Below are 22,081 nucleotides of genomic sequence, written 5' to 3' on the forward strand. Positions count from 1 at the left end.
ATGGCTCACAGCAAATTTTCTCTGACATAAGTAATCACAGAAATCAGTTTGGGACCCAAATCTGGTATGGAAAGTGGCATGTATATTCAGTGGAAAAATGCAGTTCACATAAACATATGGATATTTTTAGAAGTAATATTTGTTACTGTTTGGATTTCATTTTATTTTTTTGCTTTAAGCTAAGTACAAACTAAGGACATTTATTTTTCCTGTCCCCCAACCCTGAACATTCAAGGTCCTTCTCAACAACCAAAAATTGTTTTCTTTTTGCAGTTTGAAGGTTGCAAGAAGGCCTTTTCCAGGCTCGAAAATCTCAAGATTCATTTGCGGAGCCACACAGGCGAGAAGCCGTATTTGTGCCAGCATCCGGGCTGTCAGAAGGCATTCAGTAACTCCAGTGACCGCGCCAAGCACCAGAGGACACATCTGGACACTGTAAGAGTGGCAGGAGCTTTCCAACTTCCAGCCCCGAGTCCCGGTGTGAGGAAGTGCCTATTTGATAGTGGGATGGTGAAGGTGTTTGCTTTATGGTCTGCAGGTTATAGGGACAATGCCAAGGGCAGCAGTGAGCCCTGGTGAAGAGCCAGAAAGGGCCCTGTTTGGCTCTTTCCTCTTTTTTCTGTAGTCACAAGTTATCCTAAATATTACAGCTGCCTGGGACGAAGAGAGGCTTCTTGATTACCTGTGTACAAAGCAGAAGCAGTTTAGGGGCTCTCATACAGTAGATTTTAGTAAAGGGAATGACCACTAGAGATTGAACATTAAAATAAAAGTCTTCAAATATCAAGATACACTAAGATAGATAAGATATGCAATTGCTTAAAATAGGAAGCATTTTTTTTTCTTATCCTGATTCTTTTCTTTTTGACCTAAGAACTTTGAGGCTGCCATGATTTTTTTAAAGTGAATCTGGCCTTTTGCTTTAGAAGCCACCTGGTGTTTTCACCTTCAAGTGATCTAAAAAGAATTGGCAAATCTTTCTCAAAGGTTCAGTTTCATCACACTTGCTATGTGTTAACAGCCACATATCTATTGACATAAACCCTATGAGAACAATTGATTTTCATTACTACACCTTAACTCTCTTATTGCTGAAACATTCTGTTCATTTGCTAATGCCCTCTCCATGATGCTTGTCTTTCATTTTCTCCATTACGTTGATCGTCCTTCTATGCATTTCTCAGGTTTTCGTCCCATTTTCTTTACATGAGGCCAGGTAGGCTATATGTAATTTTTGGTCACTTAACAAAGCCACCAGGATAAATGAATTATACACATCGCAGATCTTTTATCCTACGTTCTTTATAAATAATGTATTCATGACAGTACTTTTTCAGTGTTAACATTCTGATGTCTATTATTAAACTACACCAGAATTTGAATTTTGAAAAGATACTGTTATTTTTACACACCTTCTCATACATATTTAAGATTCTTCTGATGTTATAGTTGACATATTTATTAAATTTTATATTAATCTCTATTAGTCATATCGATAGAAGTCATTTTAGCTATATGTCACATAACCTTTCTAAACAGAATTATCTCCTAATATACATAAATGTAATAGTTTGCCTAGTAAACATCTGAAATATAATTAGAGTAATATGGGTGTAAGTTGGACCCTTTCTGCTCTAGCTGAATTGAATTCAGTGATTTTAGGAATAACAGAATGGAATATTACATGAATAACTTTGGTGAATAGCAGTATTTCTTAAAGGTAGAAATATGAAAAAAGAATAAATTATGTTAAAATGCCCTATTTTGTATGTCTAAAGTGCTCTTGGTAGAATCTAATAAATTTTCCAATTTGTCATTAAACTTTATCATGGAAGAATGAACATTCATGAGACAAGATTGTCTTGAGAAATTGCTTCTACTCTAGCTAGTTATCTGTAGTTTGAAAGAACTATTGTGAGGCTAAGTGTTATGGTTCTACAATACCTTTCTTTGCTTGGAGCTAATTTTAGCTAATCAAACTAAGAGCATTTTGTAAAATCATTTTGGAATTTTAAAAATACATCCTTTTTTAAAACTTTTGAGGAAAGCTACCTAAGATAATAATTTCATGATTCAGTTCAATGCAGTAGCCTTTAAAACTTAGCTATTTTTGTTTTTAAAAAGTATTTCTCTATTAAATCTGTTAAACCCATCATTTTAACCCAAACTACCTTCTGTTTAAATTTTTATCACATTTAACAAATTGGTAAGCTCTTTTAAAATCTTTTAAGATTTTAAGATATTAAACATTTATTTTAAAAAGCAAATTGGAATTGCTTGAAGAATTTGTTATTTAAATTTAGGTCCCCATTCTCTTTCATTAAGCACTCCTTACGCTAATGCTGTCGGAATTTTGGATAAAGTATCTTTTTCAACTAAATGGATTCTTTATTTATAGGAAAATGATTTCCCCGTAAAGATTACTGAGTTCCTAATTCTAACCCTGAAAAATGCTATTAATTCATTTCTATGCTAGCATTTTAATATCTAAACCGGGGAGATAATTTTACAGTACAAATGGAAAATTTTAAAAATATAGTTTGATGAAATCTAGCATGCCATTAAAGTTTACGTAATCTGAGTTAAAATGACCAGTACACCAGTACCGCTCAGACCACCCTGGCTTTGCTATTTTGGCATACTAATCCCAGCTGGCTGATGGCAGGGGGAGTGTGAAAGCTAGCTGGGAGAATGTTCAGTATTCAAGACTTCTTCAAGAACATCTCTAAGTCAAATATGAAATGACATTACACATTTCTTTTCAACCCAAATAATGGTGACCATGGGGTAATAATGGAATAAATTTATATAACACAGTAATATTCCCAAAGATTTTTACGTGCAGCATCTCCTCTAATGCTCAGAACATGATCTTATGTGATCACAACATGACTGCCAATAAAGATATTGGCTAATTGCCCCCTAACACTGGGGCAGGTTAGGGAAGACTAGGGCAAAAAGCCATGTGAACCTAGAAAAAATTCCCAGGTTAAAAAAAACCTTTGCTTATCCAGTGGAAACTTCATTGGCAAGTGACTTCAGCCCATAATTGGCTCATCATTTTGCAAAAACTGTGACCTGTTGAGAGTCTTGTTCATCCATTGTTCATTGTTGGATCCCTAATATATAATAAAATGCCCAGCACCTTATGGAAGCAAAATTGCTGCTGGGTGATTCATTTAATTAGTCCATAAGTCAATGAACAAACACCTAAGATAATCAAACTTACAATTCAAATTGGGAGTGTCAAACTAAATTATGTATTCATGACTTTACCTTGTTCTTGGAATTTAAAAAAAATGACAACAAATAACAACAACAAAAAAAGTGAATCATATGTATGGTTTCCAGCAGGGCAAATAGTATCATCAACATATATGTTAGCCCACAAAATGATAAGCAAGCACTTGAAAACAGGAACAAAATATAAGCAGTAAGGGAAAATATCTGAAAAATTTTGATGGGGGAGTCAATAGAATAGCAGATTTCTAAAGCCAGAATGCGTTGTAGAGTCAGAGGCCCAGTTCTCCTACTTACATTTCACCTCGTGCAGGCACGGCTTTAATATCTCACCCGATGAGATGCTAAGTGGATGAATGACTGTTAATACATCTTACAAACACAGTTAATCTTGTATTTTTTTTTCAGTTTTAGAATAAGCAGATTTGTATTTACTTCACAAGTTAAAAGCCATATTCTTAAACCCTTGGTTTGGATTTTGTTCTTACAGTAGGCATAGTAGCTAAATCTTGAACCAATGTGTAGTACTCTCATTCATTCATTCCTAATTATCATATTCCAATCAGCAGGGACACAAAAATAAAAAGGAGTCTAGACTGCCTTCGACTCCAACCTCATATCCTCTCAGGCACATGGGGGAACCAGAGGAGCCAAAACTTATGTTCTCATCATGCTCAGCCAAGGGCTTATTCACCTAACCCACGCATAGCACCACGACTCCTCTACAACTAATAATATTAATGTTTCTCTGCCTGATTTTTCATGTGTCTGCTGTTTGGAACCTACTGTCTTTTACTAACTTTCCATTAATTTTGCCTTTTAATTCTCTCCCTCTCTCTTTTTGAATCAGGTTTCTTCTGAAACATTCCCAGTCTTTTCTGGACTTTCCTACTGCTTCTTTGTACCTGAACTCTTAAAGAATATGTGTTTCCTAATTTCTGACAGCACCAGAGATTGTTTTCAGGGGAACATAACTGTAAGTATGGCTGGAGATACTTAGTAATAATTTCCATATTAAACAATGCCACAGAAAGTTTCGTGGTAAAAGTGCAGTCTACAGCAACCTCTTAAAAATCATCAAAGATAAGACATCTCTTTGTTTCTTGAAAGTTTACTCTTCTCTCTGCTTTGATGCAGACTTACTGGCCTTGCTAATGAAAACGCATGAGGATCACCGAGCATTTCACCTTGGGCAGTTGGTAACAGTTCATGCTCTGAAGACAGTAGTCTTTGAGTAAACCTTCCCCAGTTAGCATTATGATTTAACCACAACTGTTTCTTTTTTTCTTTCTTTCTTATTTAGAAACCTTACGCTTGTCAAATTCCAGGATGCACCAAACGCTACACAGACCCAAGTTCTCTAAGAAAGCATGTGAAGGCACATTCTTCTAAAGATCAACAAGCAAGGAAAAAGGTAATTTTAAAAGAGAATTTATCCAGCCAGGAAAAGCACATTTAAATTCCTCTTGCAATACTAGGAGCTTCTGCAGGGCACTGGTAGTTCTACTTCTCAAGTGTAACATGTTTTAGACTCTTTAACTAGAGAAGTCTTCCATGAAGTGATAGCAAGGCTATGATTTGCATAACTGATATAACCAGATATGAATTTCTGGGAAAAGTTTGTATAATAGGAGTTTGAGAAAATTAGTGAAAGTCACCTAAACTGGGAAGTAACAAAATTAAGTCCAAATTGCTAAAGAAAGTTGAATTGGGGAATACAACACAACAAAATGCCTTTCTGGAGATAAGCGCTTTTTCTTAAAATATCAACTGGCAAAAATCATTAGCTCTGATGAAGAAGGTAGGTCGTCTCTAGGAAGAGTAAGTATAGAGCATTCCTTCCTTTAAGCGTAGGAAAAACACATTCCTTAACAAGTACTATGTATGAAAGCTTGAGAAAGGAATTGAACCTAAAATTGCTTTGACATCAGTGAGGGCTTAGTTCATCTGTCAAAGTTCATGGAAATTATAGTATCTCAGATTCGGAGGAGATGTTAAAGATCAACCTGCCAACCCACATGACTTGCTCTCCTGACCTCAGAATGTCTCCAGCAAGTGGTTGGCCATGCTGTGCTTTAACACCTTTAGAAATGAGGAGCTTACTACCAGGGGTTAGCACAGTGCCAGTTGAGGGCTCATATATGGAAATAATTTGACCTCTTCCCCATGAGTTAGTAAAATGCCCAGTTAGACGAATTTGATAGATATTCTTAATAGCATACAAACCCACTCTTGTAAGTCAATTGTGAAATCATTTATTTTTTTCTCTGTATAAAATAGTTGTCTCTTTAATTGGAATTCAAGAGATAAAACTGATAACAGGTGATCATTATCAACAGATGATAATAGATGATTATTCAACATGATTGAATTCCAGTGTTTTAAAATAGAAAAGGAACTGCTAAGTGAATTAATAATATAAATAAAATTGTAAGGAGGATGCTTAATAATCTTGAAATAACACACCATTGTTACAAACTGTTAACTGTTCAGCAGGACTACTGTCTGAAATGGTTTTTGTCGGTATCTGTGTATATCTTACAAACTTGAAGTAATGAGTTGTGTTTGTTAAAAATAATAATAATAAACTCTCTTGCTGGGAGCTTTTCCTCCTAAATCTGACCATTCTCCATCTCCAAATTGTCCCAAATGTGGGAGATTTTACTATAATAGCAAATCTGTCATGAGATTGAAGAGCATCTTCTTGGAAAGGAACAGTTGTTATGGACATGACGGAATGTAAGTCCCATGTCTAGATAAATAAACAATATGATCTTCAACTTAAAACGGTAACCCAGGTTGACAGTAGGTATGAAAACATAATGGATATTTTCAGGAATTAGTAATGGTTTCTATTGTTCAAACACAGTATGTTTCAGCCTCTTTATAAAGGAAGAGTAGTTTTAATTATGTGAAAGATTCTTGAAGTGCTAATTTAAAAAAGAAAATCAGACCTTAAGAATACAAAATGTAAATTTATAGGCAATTTGCAGACAACCTTCAATAGGCAACCCAGATAATAAGGATATACTTTCAAGGAGCAGGAGTGTTGTAATCTAATGTCAAATTTTACAATAGTCTGTCGAATTTTTTCTTATGTAAAATGATGCATTGTCTCTCCAGTGATTTAGCTTTTGATGTTCACTTGTTCGCTCTTTTTCCTGCAAGTGGTTGAATTAGATTTGACTGACTTTCATTGCCTAGTCTTCAGTGACAAGTTTACTGTGTTTACTTTCTGAATTTTAACCTGTCCTTTTAATCTGGAGATTTAAAAAATCCTGTGTGGATCTGTGATGGACTGATTTGTGGAAATTAAAACGATGACAGTTGCTCCATCCAATAAAAAGAGTAAATCTCACTCCTAGGAGAAGCAGTGCTAATAAACCTGAAATCAGTCAACCCACATTTTTAAACCTTGCACTGGTATACCGGTGTGTAATATTTACATGGTGTAATATAGTTACTAGCCCTCAGAGAGATTCTAATTGCTAACTCACATCAGGGCTTGGTATTTGAAATATTTCCTGGCAGCAATAATAAAAAAAGTAAGAAACAATAACCCTTTTAAGGCAGAATTAAGATTATTTATGACTTTAATTAAAAATTGAAAACTGGCATCATTTCAAAAAGCCTCTACAAAAATGTGAATTCATCAAAAATAACCATAAAAATTCCAAGGTGATAAAGGCACAGTGGAGTAATGGTCCCAGCCCTAGGGAATTGTTTTGTTGAAAAGAATAAAACCCTTTTCTGTCACACCCTGTTAGTCATGGACTTGTTTAATATACCCTGCCTGCCTGCCTGCCTCTAATCCTCTTTCTAACCTCCCCCTAGACACTAAATGACATTATTTTGGTCTTAAAGTAGCTGGCTTTGTGAAGCCTTTCTCTGAAATCAGGGCCAGTGACAAGGCACCCTCACCCGTAAGACGGATGTTTATCAGGAGAGGTAGTGATCTCATAAGTGATGCCCTGGTGGTGGGCATGTAGCCCTTTCCCACACCTGCTGGATCCTACTGAAAACCAAGAACCTGAAGTCTCAGCTAAATGTTATTCAAGCGGTGAAAAGAAAGAAAAAGAAAAAACTTTTCTGCAAAGGAATTGGGATAATTTGACTCACTGCATGTAGAGAGTAACTTTTCTCTTTGTCTGGTGTTTGCACACCCACACATCCCATCAGCTGATGTACAGACTTCTTCCATCGAATGTGCTTTGCAGATCTTGAGTCCATTAAATAGAGGGCTACACAGATAAATGAGTAGCAAAATACTTAAGTCACCCGCTATGGACTCCAGTGAGAATAGAATTTAGCCTGCAGAGCAAAAGGCAGAATCTGTCCTTCAATTCTCTCTGATAATGAGTGGTGAAATAAGAGAAAACTGAGGTAGTAAGCCACTTGAAATTTTCCTCAAGGCTGTGAGCTTTATCAGAATTTTTCATTTTCACCTTGGAAGTGCCGTAAGCAGGGAGGTTTCCTTCAACTCTGGCCTACTATCAAAATGGACTTTTTTTAAGTGAACGCAAAGAATGCTGGGCCAAAAGATAGAGATGATGTGAATCTTTCGTCCATTTTACACTTCCACAAAGATTCCAAACTTTGGGTGTGATTTGTTAAATGTTTGTTAAACATTCGCCTTTGACCCACCGTGGCTGATGACTTTCACTTTTGTGACATCAGCACAGGCTGTTTCAAACCAAGCAAGCACAGCATTTGGAATGTATATGAATGCAACATGTATTTGTATTTCCTACTTTAGAGAACAGCGTTGTGTAGCTTTCTGGCCAAAATAGAGCTACTTATTTAATGCAACTCTCCTTATGTTGAACTGGTGATTCTTTGAAATCTGTTCAGAGCCTCCACCATCCCATATGTGCTCAAAAACTATAAAGAATTCCATTAAGCACAGCTTAGGCTCACCTAGCTTTGTGCAGTTTTTGGAATCTTTAAAAAAAACCTATGTGAAAAAAAATATATTTTCCCCTAAACAAAAGCATGTATCAAAGAGCTAGTGAGGCTCACGTTTCTGTCAGTTGTTTTCTGTCATTATCTACATGGCAGAAGGCAGGTACACATGGGGACACAATCAGAGACCCTCCCAGATTTTGACATCATCTTTTCCTTCATCATTCCTTCCTTCCTTCTTTCCTTTTCACTCTGTTCAGGAATAAATTAAAAATTATTCCAGCTCTTAAAGGAATGTCAGTAATAGACACATATTACCAACATATTTCAAGATGAATTGGCAGCTCTCCTTCCTCTCACATTCAGGAAATCACATTGGAATTCAAGTAAGAATGATGCTATTACAGGGATTACGTTAAAATGGCACTAATTTTTTGTTAAGTGAGTCACTAACTTCTCTACTTTAACAATTGTTGGTGACAAAGTACTTACATCACACCTCAGAATGATGGTGAGACATACTACCTGCCTGAATGTCCAGATGTCTCAGTTGAGGGTAATGGATTTCAAGTAAGGTACTGGGTATGCTTTTGTGAAACAAGAAACTTTGGTTCAAAATAGTGGTGCTAACTGGTAACTACATTTAAATGAAAAAAAAAAAAGTCAAGTTAAGAAGTTGATAGTACTGATTTAGAGTTGAAACCAGTTGCCAGGAGGCTTCTATTTTAAGTAGATCCAGTATGAAATCAGCTATGCTTTTAGGAACATTTTGATGCTACTTGATGATTGGAGCTATTAAAAAGGAATTGAGAATTTACATTTGGGTGTGGGGAAGTAGAGGGTAAGGGCAGTTGCCCATGAGATGAAATAGTGAGAAAAAGCTTGTTCCTTTCTGGAGAGAACAGATAAGCTGCCTTGAGCTTTGAGAATACAGAAAAATACATACTTACATCTCTGGGCCTAGTAGCCCAGTATCTCTTTTAGCCGTTAAAGCAGTGTTTCCCTAAGTGTGTTCCTTAGAATACAATCTGCAGGGTCTCATTAGATAATACTATTGGAAATTTTTTGTTGTCATAAATTTGGGAAATCCTGGATTGAATACTATTCAATGTTTTCCTTCTTGTAAGAGTTCTCAAAGCCCTAGATATACCAATATTCCAGAGGGAAGATACCTTTAAGCGTTGTTCAAAATTACTTGGCCAACAAAACGATCTTTTTCCTCTAGAGTGTCCCATCAAACTACTCTTCTGGTAAATTACTTGAGAAATACAGTTGCAAGTAATTTCATTTATTCCATTCATCAAATATTTATTACGCACCTACAATGTGTCAAGCCTTGGGTTAGACCCACAGATGCAAGTGTGTACAAGGCAGATATATTCTTTGTCCTCACAGAGCCACGTTGTCTTGATGAAGTCCAGCAACAATAGACAGATCAACAGAAAATATGTAACATAAATGTAGGCAAGGAAACAGTGAATGTGTTGACAGGGAGATTAAAGAGGGGGACCTGTTGAGGTGAGATGATCAGGAACACATTCAAATGACCACTTTAGAAATGAGAAAACTATATTAGCTGCAAAATTTTTTAAAGCGCTGCTTAAGTCAAAATACTCCAGCTTTCCATTCGAGTTTCTTTTAAAAGATTCTGGTACTAACTAAGAGCACAATAATAGACATCGGGATCACCTTAGCTTGTTATAATTAAACTTTTCTGCAGCCTATCCTCAGTCACTGACTGTGGCGTTAGAGGAACTGGATGCTAGACAGTGAAAAGCATAGCTTATGTCTCCCATCTAGGAAAATGACTCAGATGGTCAGCATTTGTGGCTCACTGAGCAGTCAGCGCAGGTGGCACAAGTGAGGCCCTGCATCAGCGCTGAGAACTTAAAAACCAGTGAGATCTGAACTTGCCCTCCTGAAGATTACATTCCAGTGAGAGACACATGGAGACATGTTCTTTCTGTATAGTAGGAGAAATGCTGTCATACAATTGCACAAAGGGTGATGCTTCTGGAACACGGTATCTGTGAGTTCCTTTGTGAATGATAGAGATTCTTAAGGAGTGAAGTCTTCGGTTCCATTATTTGAAAGCAATGGAGAGATCAGTGAAGTTTTTTATTGTTCTTGATTATATTACAATTCTTGTTTCAAGTAGTTTTATTTGTAGTCTCCTGAAAATTCTTAACTGGGACAAAAAAATAAAAGTGTTTGGCACAGCTCTGGCCAACTATGTAAGGAATTAGGACCGTATGACAGGTGCTTTAATGAGCAATTAAGGCTGTACAGAGCACAGCACAGCTTCCCTGTAGAAATACTATAACTCCCTTGTAATTGCCTTTTTGATTAATTGACCAACAGACAGAAACCTTCTAAGCTTCTCATTCCTTTTCTCTTACTAAATTTTGTGGATTCTTGATAAAAATGATTTTAGAATAAAAGCATTTAGCTCAGGTTTTCTGCTTCCTAAATATATGGTGCTAAAATATCATGACACAGCTCACCGTGGCCCTTTTTTGGTTTTTGCTCTTCGTTTCCACCTCTAAAGTGCAAAGGAACACTTATGTATCCCTTGTGCAATGACTGCTTCCTCTACTAGTTCTCTCTTGTCTTTCCTTTTCGAATTCAGTTGAGTTTTATCTTTGATATCCATGGGCAATATTTTCCCATTTGCATCTTGGCTCTCTGAGCTCTAAAGATTTATTTTCAGGGTAACTTCTCACAGGGCTTTGGATAAGCCTAATGTAAAAACTTTTCATGGTGGATACTGGGCAAGTAACTGTCTTAGAGTAGTGTTTGGATTGGATGTCAGAAGATATGGCCTTCTTTTAAGCAATGCTATGAATTGCGTTGTGAATTAGCTTAGGTTACATTCCCCTTGTTTTTCCATTTCCCCATCTTCATAGCTAACTTGAAAAGCAAACATGGGCCCTCAAATGTGAAGGGGCGACTATTTCAGTAGAAGGCAATGTAATACATACCTGCAATCCATGGCAGTCTGTTGTCACTGACAACAGAACAACAGTGTCTTTAGAAATCGTTTTCTTCATGGGAACTGAATATTCTTGCAGGTGAAATCCTCTTTCAGTGATGATTACAGCTAGTTCTTTCTAGGTCATGTGGATGCTTGGATGATGGTGCAAAAAAGATCCAAATGAAGGAAAGTATGCTGAGACCCAAACCAGAGGGAATTAAAATCAGACTTGAACTTCTGATATTTGGTTCTTTTCAGAGCTTATTAACCTGGGGTCCATGAACCATAAGGGAGTATGTGGATGAATGGGTTTTAGGAAGTTGATGAAATCCCAGAAGTTATGCAGAATGTATTTTTCTATGGAGAAGCTCCATAGATTTCACTGACTTTTTGCAATTAAGATTTCCTGATGACCAAAAAAACAAAAACAAAAACAAAAACCCACAAAGAGATACAAGGGAACCCTCTAGGAGGTGTGACAAATCTATTACCTTGATTGCAGTGATGGTATCATGGGTGTTTGCATGTGTCCAAACTCATCAAATTGTACACATTAAATATATGCAGTTCTCTGTATGTCAGATATACCTCAGTAAAGCTGTTTAAAAAACCCCTCATGTGTAACTGAAAAATTGTGCTCTACACTGGAATTTGACACAACATTGTAAAATGATTATAAGTCAATAAAAAAAAAAAACCCTCTGAGCCAAAAGAAATGTAGGACGCCTAATGACTGTTTCACATAGCTTTAGTTACAATACCCAGAAAGACTTTGCCCAACTAAGAAGAATCTATATTTCTCATGTTTTGGAGGATTGACTCCTGCTTATCCAACATGTACTGTGTCTGATATTTTGCTAAGCACTTGGGTGTACAAAAATGGCTCCTTTCTCTTGAGGCAATCAGAGATGTTAAAGCTAGATTTTGACAGGGATGGACTGATTGTATAGATAGTAAAGTGAAGTGTGGAGAGAAGGATACAATAAATTAATGGAGGAGTTTGAAGCATTTGTACCAGTTAGGACAGTATGCTCTTTTACAAGATTTAATGGAGGCCTGGGCAAGGATAGGGCAGTTGAGATGAAAATGAGTGGTCAGGATGGATTGGATCCTGGGTGAAGGGTAGAGTCAAGATGGCACCAGAGTTCCTAGCTTCCAGGATTGGCTTAGCAGCCCACAGGTGAAATTTCTTCATCCTCAGAGAAACCTCAGTTTTGCTCTTAAGGACTTTTGGCCAATTGGAGTAAAAATCAGCTGATTGCAAATGTTAATCACATATAAAAATTACTTTCAGAGCAATACCTAGATTATTGTTTTATTGCATAACTGGAGACTAGAGGCTTGCCAAGCAGGCACATAAAATTGACTATCACACTTACAAACTAAAGTCCATTATTTAAAAATTTAACTAAGGTTACTTTATTTGAAGGTGACACCAGCCACACAATAGGGGGGCATGTTAAACATGAAAATATATTTTATATTAGTGAAAAGTGATTTATTCACTAGGAAAACATGAGGAAATTAACTATTAGATATTCCTGGTCCTGCTCCCTTTCCTTATACCAATGATGGTTCAAACCAGATTTGTTCATGCCAATTTATAGATACTATGCTAAGAGAGCACAAGAGGATTATACTTGAAGCTAATAAGTACTTTTTTAAACATGTATTTTGCATTATGTATCAGAGAATTTACAGAATCATACAAGTTTATCATGTTAACTTTTAGTCATTTTGTCTTAAGTTTATGTCATATAATGTTTGTTAATACAGTGTGTTTATAGCATATTAAGTGAAATAATGACAGTAAAACACTTAACATGGTGCCTGATACATTAAACATGGTCAGTAAAGGTTGGCTGTTGCTACTAGAATTACATCATGTTGTCTATGAATGGTTTCTAAGAGAGAAGACATGTGGTTGTTGAAATTCTACTAAGCTGGTTTTCTCTACTCCAGACTCCTCTATTAATTTATTTTACCCTCAAAAAGAATTTAACTATTTAAAAACAATGAATAGAAACTGAGATCATGACATAATTGTGAATTGTTTATATATCCATTTTGTTTTTTCTTCATACTAGAAATACATTTGTGGTCATGTTTATGTGTTTGAAAATCTCAGCCAGACAGACTTACTGGAGAGAAGCCATCTCTGTGGGTTGAAAATCTCTGTCATTTGTCAGTTTTCCTATAGATACTTTTATGTGAATGGGAGATGGATGGGTATAGATTTCATGCAGAAGAGTTTTACTTTTATACTCATTTTAGACTTTGTTTCCGGACTTTGCCTCTTCTAAATTGACAGAAAACTTCTTACTTATTTCCTTATTATTATAATTATTTGCTTTTTTATTTCCTTTTGTTTGGTTTTCTGCTCATTTCTTCTGCATATGGACTTGTGAGTCAAGGACCTGGATCCAGATCCTTACATCACCAGTTTTAATGACATAACCTCAGATGAGCTACTTAACATCTCTGTCTCTGAACTTCATGCTCTCATTTGTGAAATCTAGATAGTAACAGCAATCCTGTAGGTGTGTGGTAGCTACTAGTGAGGAGACACATGCACAGTGCTTGCTGCATTCCTGCACTAGACAGAGCTCAATCCTCGGAACAGGTAGCTGCGGCCACAGGGGTGGGAGTTATTATTAGAAGGTGTTACAGTAAAGAGAAGAATGCCTTGGTTTCCTTTCATCTCTGCAGAGGAAATTGGCTTTAATTAGTGAGGTACAGAGGTAAAAGTCAGATAATAGCAAGAATTTTCTAAGGGGGGAAGATATTTTTCCTGCCTCAGCTGGTTTATGTGGGTTCTTGCTTGAGAAGTTAGGATCTTTGAGCCTTTTACAAGTGCCATTTGAATTGTTCATGAAGTGGAATCCAGTCTCTGAGATTCAAATGTTTTTTTAATAGTGATGGTGGTAACAGTGATAATAAAGAAAAGGTCTAATTTTGCCCATAATTAATGCTTTAATATTTCAGAGCCATTTTGTATACTGTATATTATCTTGTTTTTTTGGCCTTTAGAATCAGGATGAATTTTTTATTACTACTTCTACTCTCTCTAGTTTGTTTCTGAGAAATGAGAAAGTTACAAGTGGAAAGGGAGCCAAGTATGATGCCGAAAGGTGGTGTGCTGTTTTCCTACAAGACTTACAGAACATGCGCCAGAATTAGTTAATACTGCCTAATGCAAAGCCGTCCGCTAAGACTTGACATACTGTTTGCAATCTTGGCATTCCACAGAACGTTTTGGCAAAAGATTATTCTCCCACTCGGCAATCTAGAGCCCCTCTTTATAAACTCTAGCAAAGTGTCATGTGACATCTTAAATACTCACTGTTTCTGCTGTTTGTTGAATCCGGATTAACTCTTAAGTAATATGAGAGGACTACAGATAGTCACTGCCCCAATAAGGCTGTTCTTTTCACTGGAATAGAAAGGTGTTTTCCCAAGTGGCTTTCTGGGATCAGTGCTTGCTGTGTTGCCACTCCACAGGGCCATCTGTGGGCACAGCTGTAGTCCGTCAGAATTATAAGTGTCCTTAATTGAAACTTCATCCTCCCTGCAGCCCAGTATGGGGAGTCACATTCAGAGAGTCCCAGGAGATATTCATAAAGTCTCTTCATGAAATTTTAAGCTTTCAGACTTTTAAGACAATCTCTTTTATTTTGTTATTTAGTAAATCGAATATGTCCAAACGTTCTTTATGTTATTAAGTGAAAAACCTGCCTTCCTGAAACACCAACATGGGCTCGAGTTCTGTCTTCTAAGGATGCTTCTTTGTTTCCGTTAATGACCTTACTGATGTATGTAGAAATTCTTCATTAATATCCCTGGCATCCTACAGTTCTTACTTCTTACCTTTCTTACCCAGCTTCCAGATATTTTAGCATATGGATTGCATGTCTCTCTATTCTCTCCATCTCGTTCATACCATAGAATACAGTCTCAGCTAGGGTCACATGAGACCTGCAGTGTCATTTATTGGCTATTGAGGCAGCACTGAGCTGAAACGATTGACAAGGGGACTGATGCTAAAGGGTCTTATATATCCTACTAAGATGTTTAAAGATAGACCATGGTCAGATCTCTGATTTAGAAAGATAATTATGGTAGTAATGGGGGCATGAATTAGGGATTTAGGGTGAAGGGATACAATATGCAATTAGGTTGGCATATTTCCATTAATCAGTGTTGTTTAGATACAGTGGCTCATCTAACTGTGACTACATCCAGCGGGGCTATCAATTCCAGGTATCTCAGTCTTCTCCATAATGCTATCATAAGAGATTTCGCTGAACAAGTTGTCGAATTCTAGGCTTATTATATCTGTGGCTTTCACCTAATGGTTTCTGAACAGGAAGTGAGGATTCGCTGGTTGTTTCCAATAACCCTATCCTAGCTCCTGTTGACTTCCTTTCTTCGGACCTGCTCACCAACTTATATTATTCCTAGGATCTTTCTAAGCATGAAGTTTAAGCATTCTGGTTATCAGTTGCATCTCTAGGCTTTACCATTTTTGGCCTTGTTGAAATCAGAGGTATGGGTTTCTGTTTATTTTTCTGTGCCTTATCCCTTTGTACTTTCTCAAAGCATACTTTTACATTCAGGCTTACAAGTGGTTTTGGTAGCAGAGGTCGTATAACCTTAGAATCGTGAATTCCCTGACTAGCCAGGTGGGCTCTCTTCCTATCTTCTCTCCTATGCTAGGCTTTGCTCCCCTCTCTCACCCAACTTCCAGCAATCGTTTTTCTAACAATTCCCATTTGGGACTCTCACCTATGAGAAATACAGGAGCCACATAGTAGCAGAGTTGTGATATAGTTGATCACAGTGTCTTGACACTTCTGCGTATCTTTCCATGTGTTTTTCTATCATATATAAGCATATTATGGGGCCCTTCTGTTTTGATTCTTTATACTCAGTAGTATATAGTAGAAAATCACTGCTGTAAGGAGCTTTTATCACTTTTATTGTCAAGACCATCACTGGTCTCTGAAAAAGGAGACTCAACAGGGAAGGCATAGGTAAAGAAGTGACAGAACACAAAAGACAAGAAGCTCTGTTCCACAGTAGTGCTTTGGGCTAGCCTAGCACACAAGCACTAGGTGTAGGGATTTGTTAATATTTATCCATTGTGGACCTTGAATAGAAACTGTATTTTGAGGTGATAGTCAAAGGATTCCTCATTTGTACGTAAGCCAGTACAGAAATCAGATTTCATTTCTTTGTGCTCAAAATAGCAATCAAGGATGATCCATTCCCCTACTCCTTTTTTTTTTTTTTAAATCTTGTTCTTTTGTATGAAAAAATATGTCAAGAACAAACTATGTCTCCTGGGTCAGAGACAAAGGAGAGTTTATTGCTCATCACAGTAGCAATCACAGAGTATCATCTTTTTCCTGTGCGAGTTTCTTAAAGTCCCAGTTCCCACAAGATGACACGAAGAGGGCCAGGTGACACTTGAACACTCAATGGATTGTGTCACAAGAGGGACATTGTGAGCTTAGGGACCCCAAAGCTTTTATACAGATTCCCTCTGCTGTCCAAAAGTAGAATGTTCCTGTGGAACCTTTCATAAGCAGAAATTGCATAAAGCAAAGAAGCAGCTACTTTAGGACACATCTTGCTAACAAATGTACAAAATAAATCAAGATAAAGCAGAGATGCTCACAGACACAGTTAAATGTTGTGGTGGCTTGATGCTGAGATGCTGAGTGTAGTGAAGTTTCTGGGGTAGGAGCTTGGTGGTGCCACTCTTGCTGCTCAGGGTTCACACCCCTATAACACCTCATTGCTGAACAGTATTTTTGCTTTTTGCCTTTTTCCATAAAAGCAAAAATCCTCCTCAAATTTCTTTTGGTTAGCAAAAACAAGTACGAATGTAGATCTTTCGTAAAAGCAAAGTGGCAGAAAGTGAACTTTCGAAAAGCAGAGGATGCCTGTGATGGGTGAAAGTAGGCTAAGGAGGAAGGTACTCTCCTAGTCAGTTTTCCAAAGCTGTTTGGTGGAGAAACACCCTTAGAAAAGATAGTCCAAAAAGGCAGTCAGTGCCTCTGCTCTTGAGACATGGAGAAACTTGAGAGACCCATGGAGAATTGCCTCTCAGCAGTAGGTTCCTGTTGCTCCCTCTTGATTGAAAATGTACAAGAATAGCCAAACAGTAACCCCAGCCTGTCCTGGGATGGCCTTAAATCTTTAGTATTGTTCCGAAATAAGTGACTTCCAAAAGAAAAGACTGAAACCAGGAAAGAAGGAATGTGTATATTTGAGACATGATTGTATACCTTGTAGATCTGTATGTAACTGACCATTTCCATCCATGTTTGTTTCAGATGCTACAGTCTAGTCCATGGGTAATTCACCGATTATCTCATGGTTTGATTTGGGAGTTACTCAGCTATACCTAAAATTATCCATACCACTGGCCTGTTACAATGCTTGGAATCACCACAATTACAATCGTTCTTTCCTGTTATTGTCTCTAGAAGATGCCTGTATAATTTTGTTCTGTTATAGTAAAGGCATTGCAACAGTCCCTTCATTCCCATTAATGAAGGCATGACTTCAAATACAAGTTTTCAAGTAGCATCTATGTCTGGATATTATGAGAGGAAGGTGGTTTTAGTGAAAGTATGGGATCAGAAAAAATGAGAAATGATTAATATACTTGGATCTGGGGGATATATTTTTAATAGGAACTTCGGCAGATAAAGGAATAGTTTGAAACGAGTGGATACTTCAGAGAAAAACCAGGCATTGGGGAGCTTTGGGGAAAAAATGGTTGGGGTGGTGCTTTAGAAGTCACACCACAGTTTATCCTGTAGCCTATACAACTATTGGACTTAAAGAATAGATCTTAGAATAGAGTTTTATGATTCCATCTCCTTAGTTTTCCTTGGCTTCTTAAAGGAATGTAGGCAGTACATTCTAAAATGAATGTCAGGGGAGTGTTTTTAAAGGAACAACTCAAATGCAGTTGTGTTTGCTCACTTGTCTGTCAACGTCACCCTTCCTTTTCAACGCCCAACTCGGCATCAGTTGTGTGCACTGTACGTGCAGACATCTTGAGCCCTGACAGCACATGCTATTCGTGGCTATCACCCCTTTGGCCACACTCCTATGCAGATGCATCAGTGACTTGGATACAAAGCAGTGATATTTACATTCACATGGTTAAGTTAACTTGTGGTGGTGAAAGCCTCAGTTTTTCATTTCCTGGCTGATGTTTGCAATGTGGAATTGCAACACTGCATTTACGTGCATTTTGTCTTTAAAGTGTTCTGTGGTGTTGCAACATTTGAGAAATTCCCAGGGACTCTTAATCTTCCTACAAACACTGGTTTGTAAGCTAAGGGCCAACTCACTATCTCAAGCAATCTCTTTGTGACTGTGCTGCATAATTCTGATTTTGCATTTGTGTATCTTTAGACTGTCCCTGTGCTGTCTTTTAGTTCGTTTCACTCTTGAGGATACCAATAAAAGAACGAAGAAAAAAGATTTTTTTTTAAAGTTTTAGTTTCTTCTTTCAAGAGCAGTTGAACTTAAAGCTACCATCCCTATTGTTTTCTATGAAGTTGCATTTAAAATATTTTATTAATGCAAAGAGGTGCATTCACAACTAAGGACCAGTGAACAGTAGCCATGGCAACCAGGAAACCATTCAGGAGGAGAAAAAAAATGCAGTAAAGAGTAAGTGTTTTAATCCTTAACTTTAATCCCCTTACTTCCTGTTCTCAAAATGAAATATAAATCAGGCACCATGGAGTGCTGCAATTTTTCTCTGAAAAGGATGTTGGCAAAAGAGGATTAGTAATGGACAGACGTATTTAAGGAATTTAATCACACAATTTGTTGTAAAACTTTTGAGACCACGAGTGACCAATTCCTTTGAGTGGCGTCAATGAGAACCAACAAAACACACTTTGAAACTGATTAGAGAGTTGGCGCAGAGGGACACCCCTGTTTGCTGTTATTGTTACATCATTTCAGCCTGTGGTAATGACATGAGAAACCAAGGAATTTGCTTGGTTCCCCCAGTGGGGAGGTAGAAGACTGGGTGGCGGGGGGAGGTGTCTTGCAGTGGAATAGAGATATTCTTTTGATCTTCAAAATACCAGGGAAAAATTAAGTCGCCTGCATTTCACATACCACCTTTTCTTGATATTTCATTACTATGGGAATTTTACAAAGACGTGTACTTTCCATTGTCAACAGACTCTTGGGTTTCTGGTGAAGTCTATTGTCCATGGACTTTACTTTCTGTGGACAGTAAAACAGAATTCTCAAAAGGATAGATTATTATTATTTCTTAGTGGCTCTACTTTTTGTTTGTAAGATATTCTTTTACATGGAATACTGCTGGCTTGTTAATTTCTGATTAAAAATAAAATACCTTTTTTTTTTTTAAATTTTAAGTCAGACCTAAAGTATGCCTCATGCACTGGCTTAAAATGTTGGATGTTTGACTCTACAATACATCTAATTTCCTTCTATTTTGGAGGATTTGGGGGGATGAAAGGGGACATGTCTTTTGATAGCACTATTCTTTCTGTCTGTCTGTCTGTCTCTCTCTCTCTCTCTCTCTATATATATGTATATATATATATATATATCTTTATTTCTAGTGGACTAAAAGTTACAAGTACACAGAGCTCTTTGCAGAGATTTGAAGTAGCTACAATTTGTACTAGCTTTGTGCATTATCAGAATGTGAAATTACTTCCAATAATGTCATCTTCCCAAGGGGCTGCTAATAATAATGACAGACAAACAACAGGAGGCCTAGAGCATTTGAAAGTGGAGTTAGACACAGTGCATCGCTGAGTTTGGAGTTCCTTGTTGACCTTGAGAACAAAATTATATGTGTTAAGTCCTGCAGATGGCAGAACATCTGGGGAAGGAAAATAGCATTGTTTTCTCCAGCTTAGAGGACAACGTGCAGCACTGGTAACACCTGTTCCTGCTTCTTCATCTTGACCTAGTCTCTTTTCTCCCCATTCTGTCAGAACCAGCAAGGCTAACGTAGCCTAGGACAGAGTTTATGAGATGTAATCCCTGCACCACGAGTGGCTGCGGGCAGCCATCCTCATGCGTCTCATCTTTCCTTAGATTTTTGGCTTTCTAATCTAGATTTCTGGGGTGCAGTTAATTTTTTCTTTTTGAGGGAGGGATTGGAGTTCATTGTAAGGGGTGGATGATAAGAAAGACAAAGTAATGTCAGTGTTCTAAGGAGAAATAGTAGATTCTGAACATGAAACTGACTTTGGCAGAAGCTGCAGAACATGGGGAGTCTCTGGAGGAGTCCAGTGTCTGTCTCAGGCCTTACCCTAAAGAACTTCTCTAAGCTAGGCTTCCTTTCTAATGACCGAAGAGAAGAGCTTTGTCCCACCAAAGCATTAAAAGGTCGTGTGATTCTCGCAGCACTCTAACACTTAGAGTCCTCAGATGAGAGCAGGGAAATCCCTATCAGTAAAATGCTTCTGTGCATTGACTAATGCCACATCACAGACAAGCTCATATGTTGGGTGGCATTACCTCAGGGGGAAAAAGACCTTGGAGCAATATTAAAGGCTGTATGTGGAGCAGTGACCAGAAAGACCAGGACAATGGCTGGTCACTTATTCAGCCAGGGGCCGGAAGATGGAGGGTCTTGTCTTGGCTGTATAGGTTGTCAAAAAGGGTACTAGAGTGTGTCCTTTCGGTCCACTTGGCTCGAAATATCTGTGTTCTGCTTATCAAATATATGCTAGACATTGACTCTTTAAAAGCAAGGTAGAAAATTAGATTTGTTCCCAGCCATTCCAGATGAATGAGAGATAGGAAGTATAAATGTAATGAGTGAGCATTTACGACTGGCAAGATTGCTCATTTGCACATTCCAATAGGCAATACATAAATGTAGATACTGTTATCTAGTGAATTTTGGCATGAATGGAGATGGAGTATTATAAGGAAATAAACTTCCCAAGTGTCTTTTTAAAAAAGTATGTTAGGATTTCACTTGTCTAGTTCCTATTTTGTTCTTAGTTGATAATTTTGGCATGCTAAACTGCCTCACTCTTTTTACCCCTTCTACTGCATTGAAGACATGATTTTTATCTGTCTTAGTGGCTGTCCTAAAGGATAAGCATCAGGTAATGAGTCCTTAGCAGCTATTGATTCATTTGTTATTCATTCATTTGTTCACACATTTCTCTAAACACTTAGAGTACCATTTGTATGAAAAGAAGCATTGTTTTAGCTTAGATGATTAAACAGACATGGTTTCAGTTTACAAGGAGCATTTTGTCTTTCTGTGACACACACACACATAAAATTTATAAATATTATAGAATGTAGAAAACCTTGATACCATCAGAATGATGCAGAGAAATTGCTGTTGGAATGTCTAGAAAGGGAGAAATTACTTTGGAATGGTTAAGACGTGGGAAAACCTCAAGCAAGAGGTGACATTGAATTGGATCTTGAAGAATATGCAGAAGGTGTTGTAGATATGCATAGTCTGGAGTAAAGGGGACCCCAGATGAAGGCAGTTTGTGGCCAGAAGTACCACATGAGACTTGAATGAGAATGAACAAGGATTATAGAGGAGGGCATCTTGGCTGTGTGTGACATGGAGGCACAGGACATGAAACCACACGGCTAGATGGGAGCCAGCCTGTTGAAGCCCGTGGGTTTGGGCTGTAGATAATGCTTGGTAGAGAATCACTAAAGACCTTTGACAGAAGGAGTGTCATTGTCAGCAGGGTATTTGGGGAAAGTTAAACTGACTGTTGAGTATGGGATGGATGGGAGAGCAGAAAGCAAGTACTCTCTGTGGAAGTGACAGCCTTTAACTTTTCGAAGTAGTCATTTAAACATTGTCCAAACACTCATGTACATGAAAATCAGCCTTAAATCTTTTCCAGACAATCCATTTTAGTTAAATGAAAGGAAAGAAAAAATAGCTTCTGCAGT

The 22,081-nt window shown here is 37.5% G+C and overlaps 1 protein-coding gene across 3 annotated transcripts in view; it reads left to right on the plus strand.

Annotated features, from left to right (window-relative positions):
• Positions 1–22,081, plus strand: part of GLIS3 (GLIS family zinc finger 3) — a 526,902-nt gene that overhangs the window by 424,767 nt on the left and 80,054 nt on the right. For all 3 annotated transcript variants that reach the window (XR_012071988.1, XM_072959522.1, XM_072959523.1), the window contains exons 6-7: positions 274–435; positions 4,544–4,654. Coding sequence is in view for 2 of the 3 variants with exons in the window: in XM_072959522.1 (XP_072815623.1) it covers positions 274–435; positions 4,544–4,654 (273 nt within the window). In the remaining variant the exon portion in view is untranslated. The remainder of the gene's footprint in view (positions 1–273; positions 436–4,543; positions 4,655–22,081) is intronic.

The sequence above is a fragment of the Vicugna pacos genome, chromosome 4, assembly GCF_048564905.1.
Source record: "Vicugna pacos chromosome 4, VicPac4, whole genome shotgun sequence".
In the NCBI taxonomy this organism is placed as follows: Eukaryota; Metazoa; Chordata; class Mammalia; order Artiodactyla; family Camelidae; genus Vicugna; species Vicugna pacos.